Raw genomic sequence first — 10952 nt, forward strand, 5'->3', positions numbered from 1 at the left:
CTGCAAGAGCAAGTGCTCTTAGCCTCTGTTCCACCTTTCCAGGCTCAGGAAGCCTGGTTAAACCCACTGCTTCAGGAGGCTAGACTTGGGTAGATTCTTATCTTCCATCTGTCACAGTTGTCTTGTTTGGTGTATATAGAGGTTCGTTCACACCTCCATGGGCAAAGTTAGCACACCAACCTCACTTAATTGTTTCTGTTCAGGGTATATTTACTAGTGCCCTCTGTTAAAGAAAAAAAAAACAGCCCCGACAGTACTATTTTTTATATCTTTTAAAGTATTTTTCTAAAATCAACAAAGTATTTTAGAGAAAGAAAATATTAGGACCATCTGCTCTAGAGGAGTCTTTGAGCGGGTTCACTTTCACGGCACATAGCAACCTGCCATATTGTTCTCGCAGGTATGTGCTCAAGAAAGTTGCTTGTACTGAACTGTACTGAGTATAATGTGATTAGATAGGAACAGCTTAACCTTGAACAAAACATCAGAACTTATGCGTGAGGAAAGTGGTTACTCATGTATCCGGAAGTGGTTACTCATATAGCCTGCCAGCCATCCTGATGTAGATAAATGCAATCCCTCTCTTCCTTTTTATGCCCTGGGTGTCCACTCTCCTAGGCCCCGGGCTAGGTCTGAGAAACACAGAGATGAACAAGATGGAATCTCTCTTCTGCCACCTCTCACATCCTGTGGAGACAGCTGGCCAGGGAATGCAGACACAAAATCAGGTGGCCTGCATTCCAGCCCCAATTCTCCTGCTTTCATTCTTGGAGTGACTGGGTTCTCCTGTCAAGCTAGAGTAATCAGCAGAAGACTTTCTCAAGGTAACAGTGTGCAACAGAGGTATTCATTTTGTCATGTAGAAAGCATCTGAAGGATGTTGACTTTTGTTTCTAAGCAGAAACCATGGGTCGATCTTCCTGGAAAACAGTATCCTCAGCAAGGAAACCCTGACTCAGGAGGAAGCAGATGTAGAAAACCCTAGCAAAGTTGGGGTTGGCAGTAGAGAAGGGTAGAAAGGAGATTGTTGGATTCCACTTGGTGGGAAAAATAGACAGTTTATCAGATTTCACAACTGGCCTGTGGTGGGTCTGTCTGCCCTCATCTTAGCTGTTGGGAGCCTAAAGGACTGAATTACCTCGGCAGAGGTGTTCTCAAGGGACAAAAAGAACAGAGATTCTGTGACTCAGGTTGCAGGGCAGGTGAAGGGGAGCAAGAGACAGAATCTTCAGGAATCTGTGAGTTGTTCAGCAAGGTTCAGGTTGTGTCCAAAGAAGCTGAACCGCAGGATAGCGCCTTCTTCTTAAGATGATCAGTTACCATGGTTGCTTTTACCTAGGACACACTGGGGCTGGAAAGGGCAGCTCAATGTTGAACAAAGGAGTCTTCTCTGGGTGACGAGGGGAAGAAGAAAGGGTGGGCCGAGTGGATTTCCTCAGGGTCACAGGCCCCAGGGGACAGGCATTTGTAATACTGGTCTTCCCCATCTAGCACTTTGATTTGTCTGCAACAAAAAGAGAATTTTCAACAGGAAAAAAAATCACACAAATATCACAACCATCCCTAGTCCATCTGAAGTTGTACGGTTGGTTGGACAGGGCTACGTCCTGACCAGCTCTGAATGTCCCTACCTCTTGGGTCTGATAATGAAACTTTCACCTTTCTGGGCCTTGGTAAGTAGTGTCTAAAAGTTGTGGTCATACTGTGACTTAATTTTTATGTGATAAAGTAACCTGTCTCCATCTGGTACCTTGAGAGACAGGTCTGCCCCTTACCTGCCTCAGTTCAGAGCGGTGCCAACTATTGCTGGCATTTCTGGCCTCCATTTTGAGGCTGACAAACGGATGGACCAGGTACTCCTCCTGGCAAGTGGTAAGCCTGGGGAAGTGTTAAGCATAGAAGGAGCGCCTGTCTACACTTGGAAACACGCTCATACTTGTAGAAGGAGAATTTTATACAACTTACTGCCAATCTTCAATTATGAGTACAATTCCTTGGAATGATCAGGAGAATAACATTTATTATTGGGTGACAATTTCAGCCTTTCTGGACAGAATGGATTCAAGTTTTGTATGTAGTTGCTACTGTGGAAAAGAATCCCTAGTGTCAATAATGGTGGCAATATCCGGGTGGGGTATTTTTAGAAGCCTCTCTGGAAAGTTTTGCCTCTTCTGTGATATCACAAAGGACCTCGTCTGTTTACAGTTGCTGAAAACTAAGAAGACAGATATTTACCCAAGTTTTCTTGGCTTCCTCTGGCTCCCTTGATATTCTAGAGTTCCCTGTGGATAGGGCCAAGAACACACAGTCAAAGAAAAGCACCAAGTCGTTAATTTTTAATTCAAAGTGATTTTGTGTTGAATGCAAGCAGATGCTGATAATATCAGAAGTCACAGCATAATTTTTTTGATCAAAGGGCTCAAGTGAGCCTGATGAAGCATGCATCTTGCTCGTCTTTGATAAACCACATCAATTATTCACCGTGAAGGCAGACATCCTGACATGAAAGCACCAGATAAAGAGCCCAAGCACATGTTCACGAGGAGAGCCGGAGAGAGTGGGGGCGGGGCTGGAGGGGCTGGGACAGGTATTAATAACAGAATTATTAACTGGAAACAAAGCCGGGAAAACGGCTTTACGGCCACTTTGAACTCACATTTAACTGGTTATAGTACATGGTGTCCTCGGGGCTACTCAACATTTTGGGCTGCTGACACCGTCTGCGAGGTGCTCGCTGCTTCTGGGAGAGACCTTCTTCTGAACCTGCAGACAAGGAAACTTCACTGCAAGCCTTGCCGGGAGTTGGGAGAATGAACTGGGAAATGGTTCTTAGTGTAAATGTACTTGGTAGAAGCCATGTCCTGTTTAAATGAAGCTTTGCCACTTCTAGGAGCAATGTTATCACGATCTTTCCAACACACACACACACACACACACACACACACACACACACACACACACAGAGAGAGAGAGAGAGAGAGAGAGAGAGAGAGAGAGAGAGAGAGAGAGACAGAGAGGGAGAGAGAGACAGAGAGAGAGAGACAGAGAGACAGAGAGAGACAGAGACAGAGAGACATAGAGACAGACAGAGAGAGAGAGAGACAGACAGACAGACAGACAGGAATAATAATCATAAGCATAGGGCTGGCATCCATAACTTTGTGGCATATTTCCAACCTAAATCACCTGCCCAGAGTGACAGAGAGCAAATTGGTTTGTCCACATTGCCGAGGCACAAGCTAGTTGGTGACCAGCCTCTGCCTAGAGAGTACCTGGAGTAGGAAAGTCTATTAGGAACAACAAAGCAATCTGGCACCGCTCACACCACATCTTCTGGTAAGAGTTCAAAGACATCTGGAGCACACATACTCCCAGGGAGAGCACATCTTTCAGTGGGATGCACTTTAGGGGAACACTGCTTGATCTAGCATTTACTGAAGTGCTTTGAACCATGCCACTGATCCATGTGGTCTCTGGAGGTGACATAAGGGAGGAGGAGAGGGATGACTGCTTGATTTCATGGGGCTGACTCTCCCAGTTAGCCTTGATTTCAAATCCTGGACCTAGAGTGCACTGGAGATTAAGAAACCACATGGCAGAGAAGCCATGGTTCATTTCCCTTCTAAGCAATGATTTTTGTGGACTCTTCTATCCTTTTGGTTGGATATCTGAGTGAAGGTTCAGCAGTTCAGGCTAGAGAAATGGCTCAATGATTAAGAGTGTTTGCTACTCTACAGAGGACCTGATTAGTTCCCAGATTTTATGTCAGAAAGCCTCCAACCACCTGTAACTGAAAGAAAGCTCCAGGACAATTGGATACTCTGATCTTGGGTACTCACATTCATGCACACACAGAGGAATGCACACACAGGCACACACACACACAAACACACACGCACAAACACACACGCACACTTAAATTTTTTAAATCTTAAAAAAATAAAAAGGCTCAGTCATTTCAACTTCTTGTCAACACACACACCTACCAAAGGATATTGTCCTAGAATCTCATAGCATAGTGAAGAGGGTATTTCCTGGATAGAATATTTACGATAAGCTAATTATTCACAAGGTGAGTTAGGGGGAGGTGGAGAGAGGGCTCAGTCGTTAAGAGCACTTACTGGCTGCTCTTGACGAAGACCTAGGTTCAATTCCCAGCACCCACATGGCAGCTCACCATCTGTGACTTTGTTCCAGAGGATCTGACACTCTCTTCTGATCTCCAGTGACAACATGTACAACATGCATAGACACATGCATGCGGGCAAAGCACACATCCACACACAATAAAAATAAATAAATCTTAAAAAAATGAATTGGAGCTTTGTGTTTAAAATCATATTTTAACCTCAGTAGAAATTTCCACTTTGGTTGAAAATTATAGAGAAAATTTTTCTTATACATTTTTGTATGCTGTCTTCTAAAATCCATGAACTAACTGGTATATAATAAGACCATTAAAATATACACATTATTGGGCTGCCATTTGATGGTTCTATTTATATGCCAGGGAATGTTTAAGTTAGGTCAAGCATATCTACCATCTTGGATATTTAACATTATTTCCATAAGAGGGAAAATGTTCACACTTCTCTCTTCTGACTAGGAGATGCACAGCAGATTACTCCTGTTTGAACTGTACTGACTGATTAATGCTCTCCCTTTCCTCCTCCTTCTGTGTCTTCAGGCCTTTGCTAACCAACATTCCACACACACCAATGACAGGTGTGGTCCTTGCCTGTTTTACTTTGAGTAAACATACCTAGTTCTATCCATGTTGTTTAAACTTTAGCACTTCAATCTTTGCTATATAGCTGAGTAGAATTCTAGTGTACATATGGACCACGCTCTTTTTAGCATCATCTGATGGACACTTAGGCTGTTTTCATTTCTTGGTAATTATGAATAGTGTTTTAAAGGATGTGGGATTGACATAGTGGCATCGTTTCCTTTGGGTATATATCCTGTAGAAAAATTGCTACACTAGGTAGTATTTTTTAAAATTTAATTATTATTATGCATATGGGTGTTTCGCCTGCATGTCTGTCCACTGTGTGTGTGTACCAGGTGGCCATTGAAGAGGCCAAAAGAAGGCTTTGGATTCCCTGAAACTGAAATTACAGATAGTTCTGAGCTGCCATGTGGGTTCTAGGAACCAAACCCAGGTCCTCTGGAGGAGCAACAAGTGCTCTTAACCACTGAGCCATCTTGCCAGCCTTTTCCTGTAGATTCTTTTGGTAAGTACCTATTTAGGTTTATTACTATTATTTTATATTTATATGTGTATGTATGTTTATATGTATGTATGTATATGCACACATATGCTTGTGATTTGATATGTATGTCAGAGGATAATGGTTCTCTTTTTTTCCATCATGTAGATTCTGGGACAGAACTGAAATTGTCAGATATGGTGGTAGGTACCTGTCCTCCTCAGTTTTATGTCAACTTGACACAAACAAAAGTCATTTGAGAAAATGTCTCCATGAGCTTTGCCTGTAGCATGTTTTCTTTATTAGTGATTGATGTGGAAGGCCACTGTGGGCAGGTAGTCCTAGGTGCTGTAAGAAAGAAGGCTTTTGGGGTGTGGTGGAGCACCCTTTTAGTCCCAGTACACGCTATCTGTGAGTTGTTCGAGGCCAGCCTGGTTTTCAAAGCAAGTTTCAGGATAGCCAGGGCTACACAGAGAAGCAGGTCTTGCAAAGCCAAAACTACCAAAACCAAAACCAAACAATCAAAACCAAAACCCAAACCACCAAAACCAAAACCAAGGCCTGTCTTCCCAAACCCAAACCCAAACCACCAAAACCAAAACTAGAACAACCAAAACCAAAGTCAGTCTTCCCAAATCAGAATCAAAACCCAAATCACCAAAATCAAAACCAAAACAATCAAAACCAAGAACCAAACCAAACCAAAACCAAAAAAACAAAACAAAACAAAACAAAACAAAACCCCAACCTAATAATAATAAAAACCAAGGGAAGAAGGTTGAACATGCTATGAGAAGCAAGCCAGCAAGCATTGCTCTTCTGTGGCTTCTGTATCAGTTCCTAACTCCAAGTTCCTGCTTACCCAACTTCCTTTATTGATGGAGTGTGGTGTGGAACTCTAAGCTGAAGTAAACTCTTTCCTCCCCAAGTTGCTTTTGGTCCTGGTGTTTATCTCAGCAATGGGAACTCTAACTAAATCTTTACTTGCTGAGCCATCTTACTGCCTCTTTAGAAAATGGGGTTGGAGGGAGGGGATCTCCGTGGTTCAGAGTCCATATTGCTTTTCTAGATGGTCCACAACCACGAGTAACTCCAGCTGTATGGGATTTTATACTTCTGGCCTTTGTGGACACCACATTCATGTGCACATACATATATATAATTTTTTTTTCAAGACAGGGTTTTTCTTTGTAGCCCTGGCTGTCCTGGAATTCATTCCATAGACCAGAATGATCTCAAATTCATAAGAGGTCTGCCTGCTTCTGCCTCCTGAGTGCTGGATTAAAGATGTACACTACCACCATGGGGCTAATTAAAAAACCTTTACATTTTAAATTTATTCCTTCACTTTGTGTATGTGTGGTAATTTGAATGATCAATTTTTTTTTTTTTTGCTAGTCAGCTTTTTGAGTTCCTTATAATCTGGATATTAACTCCTTGTTAAATATGCAGCTTGCAAGTATTTTCTTCCATTCAAAGTTTTTATCTCTTTATTCTGTCAATTATTTCGTTTGTTGAATAAAAGCTTTTTAATCTTGATGTACAGTTGTTTATTTTTACTTCTGTGGCCTGGGCCAATGTCCTGAAGCATTTATCCTATGTTTGGAGAAATTTCTAAGATGGAGTAGCTCAGCAAAGACTATTAGGAGCAGCAAATTATGTTTCTTAAATGTGAACTTTTATAGCTTGTTCTTTTTTTCTTCAATTTTGACAGAGCTATGCTTAGAAAAACACTAACTTTGTAGACACATGTAGCTGTCCATTCTGGATGCCCCTACCTTGACCCACCAATCGAGAGTGGAACAGATAAATTTTGAATAACATCCCAGATCAGAGGCCGATTAAGAGGCTCAACCCTGTGTCTCGTACCTCTAACACACATACATCCACACTATAGGGTATTGTCTTAACCCAAGTGCCTTTTGTTTGTTTGTAGGATTTTTATTTCTTTTGTTGGTTTTGTTTTTGAGATAGAGTTTTCCTATGTAGCCAGGCTGGCCTTGAACTTACAGAGATCGGCTTGCCTATGCTTCCTGAGTGCTAGGATTTAAAAAAAAAAGTTTCAAGCTAAATAGAAGCTCAAGTAAAGCATACTAACTGGACTACAAGATAATATTCCATCTCCCTTGGCAGTCCAGTGTCTGGAAAACTGTTTGGCACACAGGCTCACTGCACCGGTTTTGCCAGAACTAAGGCAGACTCCTGATGGTTCCAATACAACCATTTCCTGTTTGCTTTCGAAGTCCATATTCTGCAACATGGCAGTCTGCAAGGCGCCGAGGCCTTCGTGTGATCTTTCCTTCCTGATTTCTAAGATTAATGAGCAGGCTTCTCGAGAGTTCAGGCTTTTGTGAACATGGTTGTACAAGGCTGCCATCTGCTCTCCCACAGAAGTTCGAAGGTTACAGGAATTCTACCCATGAAAACTCAAAAGATTGATCTGAAGTAGTTTTGGGTTCAGTTGGAGTTCAGCTCATTTCAGCAGGACTTTGTATAATGTTTACAGCTGATCAGAGCCTTGTGTTCGTCCTTCCCTCGGCTGACAAAGCTTCACCAAAGATGTGACACCCACCTTACGCTCGTAAGTTGCTTACTGTTTTGTGGGTGGCCATTCTTCAGAGTCTCAGATGCAATTAAGCTTTGGCTAGGAGTTCACCAAGTTTAACATTTCTCCCATAAACACTGTGCTTCAGCATATGACATCTCTAGTCTTCTAGAATCTGTCATAATCTAGTCATCTAGCTTAGCATGGGATTAGAGTTTTTCCTAAGCTTAATATGTCTCTGTGTCATAATGTTCTGCAAAGAGTGTAGCCACGTTGTAGTGCTTTGTCAGTGGAAAAAAAATTGGGCACCATTATTACCTGTAAGTAATCAAGTAAATAACTGGGGGAAAAAAATCTTTGTTTAATGAGTACAATTAGCAAGCTAATATCATGTTCTCACTCATTTGTAGAACCTAGCCAATAGTGTGTGTGTGTGTGTGTGTGTAAATGAACATGTGGGTACAGTACAACATGTAGAAATGAGTACAAGAAAATCTAAATATTAAGAGGGTCTGAGTGCAGGTAGTAAACAGGAGATATGACAGAGGATATAGAACTATCTCATTTTAACTCTGACATGAACTTTTCACTTTTTAGTGAAGGACAAGCACACACAAATGCATCCAATAGTGAAAGAATAAGATAGAGCCCGAAGCATCATGGCTTCTGTTTTAATTGTATAGAAATTTATTGAGCAGTACGTAGTCTTTATGTCTGATTAATTTCAGTGTGCACTTTTTTTTTTTTACTTACAATGTTTTTTGTAATAAAGTTTTAAAAAAATAAAAAAATTGCTGGTTGCTTTTCTGAGAGTGAAACTTACCTGAATATACTGTATTTTTGTTGTTGTTGTGTTTGTTTCAAGAGAGAGTTTCTCTGTATAGCCCTGGCTGTTGTAGAACTAATTTTGTAGAAACCAGACTCGCCTTGAACTCAGAGATCTGCCTGCCTCTGCTGCCTGAGTGCCGAGATTAAAGGCGTGCGCCACCACACCCAGTGGTATACAGATTCATGTATTTAAAAAAGGTAAACTTATTTGTTTTCTTTCATATGTATGAATGTTTTACTTGCATGCATGAATGTGTGCCATGTGCATGCATGGTTGTGTGCTGTGTGCGTGCATGGATGTGTGCAGCATGTATGGATATGCACTGGATGCATTAATGTGTACAACAGTTATGGATGCACTGCGTGCATGTATGTGCATTGTGTGCATGCTGGTGCCCACAGAGGCCAGAATAGGATTTTTTGTCCTCTGGATGGAATTGGAGTTATGGAAGGCTGTAATCCACCATGTAGGTGCAAGGAACAGAACCCGGATCCTCTGGAAAAGAGACAAGCACTCTTATCATCAGACCAGCCCCCCAGTTTACTGTAGTTTTAGTTGTTAAGTCTGGCAGTTTTTATTCATGCACAATGTAAGCCTCTGCAGTTCTCTCCTAGGATCCCAGAGATGAGGAAGGAAATGGCTTCCTCCCCTCTATTTGACCTGCTGAGTTGTCAACTATGAGCGCTCCCTCCAATGCTGTTCTCTATAACTGCACGTCTCACCTTTGCCACCTGCAACTGATGCCCTTGCCCTACAAAGTTCTTTTGTAGGCTTGTGGGAAGCCAAGGCCATAAGGGAGGGCAGTATGGGGTGTGCAGCCTGGGGAACAGGATAGGTTCTTTGTCTCTGAGGGATGGACAGACCAAGAAACAGAAGTCCTGGGACACAGGAGAGGATGCTGGGGCAGTCACTGGTACTGGCTGCCTCGTATGATTCCTAGCAGGTGTGGTGGGTTTCTGAGCAGTGAGTGCTGATCTGATTGCCATTTTATGGATGATGCATTCCCAGCATCCCTTGCCAAGGAAAACATCCTCTTGAAGCAAACAGAGCGTTCACTGTTCTAGATTTACAGATGGCAAAGCCCATAAGGGATTACAAGCTATACTTCTGGGGGTGTTTCAATAGCACCAGTTACACAATCCATCTACTGAGCCCTGCCAACTCCATGCAGAAAGGGGGTGCATCACTCTTCGACTGATGTTCTTGGGGCATTTAGAGGTGACAGTAACCCAGCTGTTAGCTAGACAATCTCTCTCCTACAAGGCTGACCACTGTACATAGTTCTCGTGTCGATACTTCCAGAAAGTAGCTTCCAAGAACAAGACTTGGCTTTTCTGGCTCTAGACTTCTCCCATTTCACTTTTGTCTAATGAACCTTGTTTCAACTGAAAATATCTTTTTCCTTACTTCATCTTAGTTTGGGAAGGACAAACCCACCTAAAGATACAAGCTTGGCCTAAGGAATCGAGAGCACATGTTGAAAGGCAACATTTCTACAACCACAACAAACTCAGGGTTCCCAGGCTCACTGAGGCTAGTTGCTTCAAACTATACCAGCTGATCAATTTTTAAAATGTCAATGCCAGGATCAAGGCCTGGACATAAATATGAAAACATAAAACCTCATTACCTGCCTTTAATGTGCAGCCAGGGCCGAGAAAGATGGTTCCTGGCTAAAGAACCTTTCCCATCCAGGAAGAATCATATGGCTGGAAAGCTGGGAACAGTGTGTAGATCCTTACCAAAGCCAGCTATAGAAGAATCTTCCCAAAGGGTAAGAAACCACTTGTCTCTGTTTACCCTGAGAGGTGAGCTGTTTCAGGGATGCTCAGAGCCTTCACGGGGATGAGGAATGAAGAAATTTACCTTGGGAGTTCAGATTTTCACATTGAAATCATGAACTTGCAAAGTAACTCTGATTTGATCCCTTGCTTTTATATTGGAAGGATTCAAGGTTGGCTGGGCAGAGGTCTCCTCTCCTTGTGTCCTAGTTTGATTTTCCATTGCTGTGATAAAAATAACCCTGACAAAAGGGACCTTTGGGGAGAGGGGGTTTATTTTAGGTCATGATTCCAAGTTACAGTCCATCATGGCAGGGGAGTCTAGGAAGGGAATGAAGTAGCTAGTCACATTCACAGTCAAGAGCAGAGAGAATGCATGCATGCATGCTGTGTTCAGAGTCACATTCACAGTCAAGAGCAGAGAGAATGCATGCATGCATGCTGTGTTCAGAGTCACATTCACAGTCAAGAGTAGAGAGAGTGCATGCATGCTGTGTTCAGAGTCACAATCACAGTCAAGAGCAGAGAACACACACACATGCATGCATGCTGTGTTCAGAGTCACAATCACAGTCAAGAGCAGA

General features: G+C 42.4%; 1 protein-coding gene across 1 annotated transcript in view; it reads right to left on the bottom strand.

Moving 5' to 3' along the window:
- Positions 1-1326: 1326 nt before the first annotated feature.
- Positions 1327-10952, bottom strand: part of Myo3b (myosin IIIB) — a 335931-nt gene continuing 326305 nt past the window's right edge. The window contains exons 32-34 of the mRNA XM_028763039.1: positions 2657-2763; positions 2236-2282; positions 1327-1504 (exon numbers count right to left, since the gene is read on the bottom strand). Of these exons, the coding sequence (XP_028618872.1) occupies positions 1366-1504; positions 2236-2282; positions 2657-2763 (293 nt within the window). The 3' untranslated portion in view covers positions 1327-1365. The remainder of the gene's footprint in view (positions 1505-2235; positions 2283-2656; positions 2764-10952) is intronic.

Source organism: Grammomys surdaster, unplaced genomic scaffold, assembly GCF_004785775.1.
Source record: "Grammomys surdaster isolate TR1022 unplaced genomic scaffold, NIH_TR_1.0 136, whole genome shotgun sequence".
In the NCBI taxonomy this organism is placed as follows: domain Eukaryota; kingdom Metazoa; phylum Chordata; class Mammalia; order Rodentia; family Muridae; genus Grammomys; species Grammomys surdaster.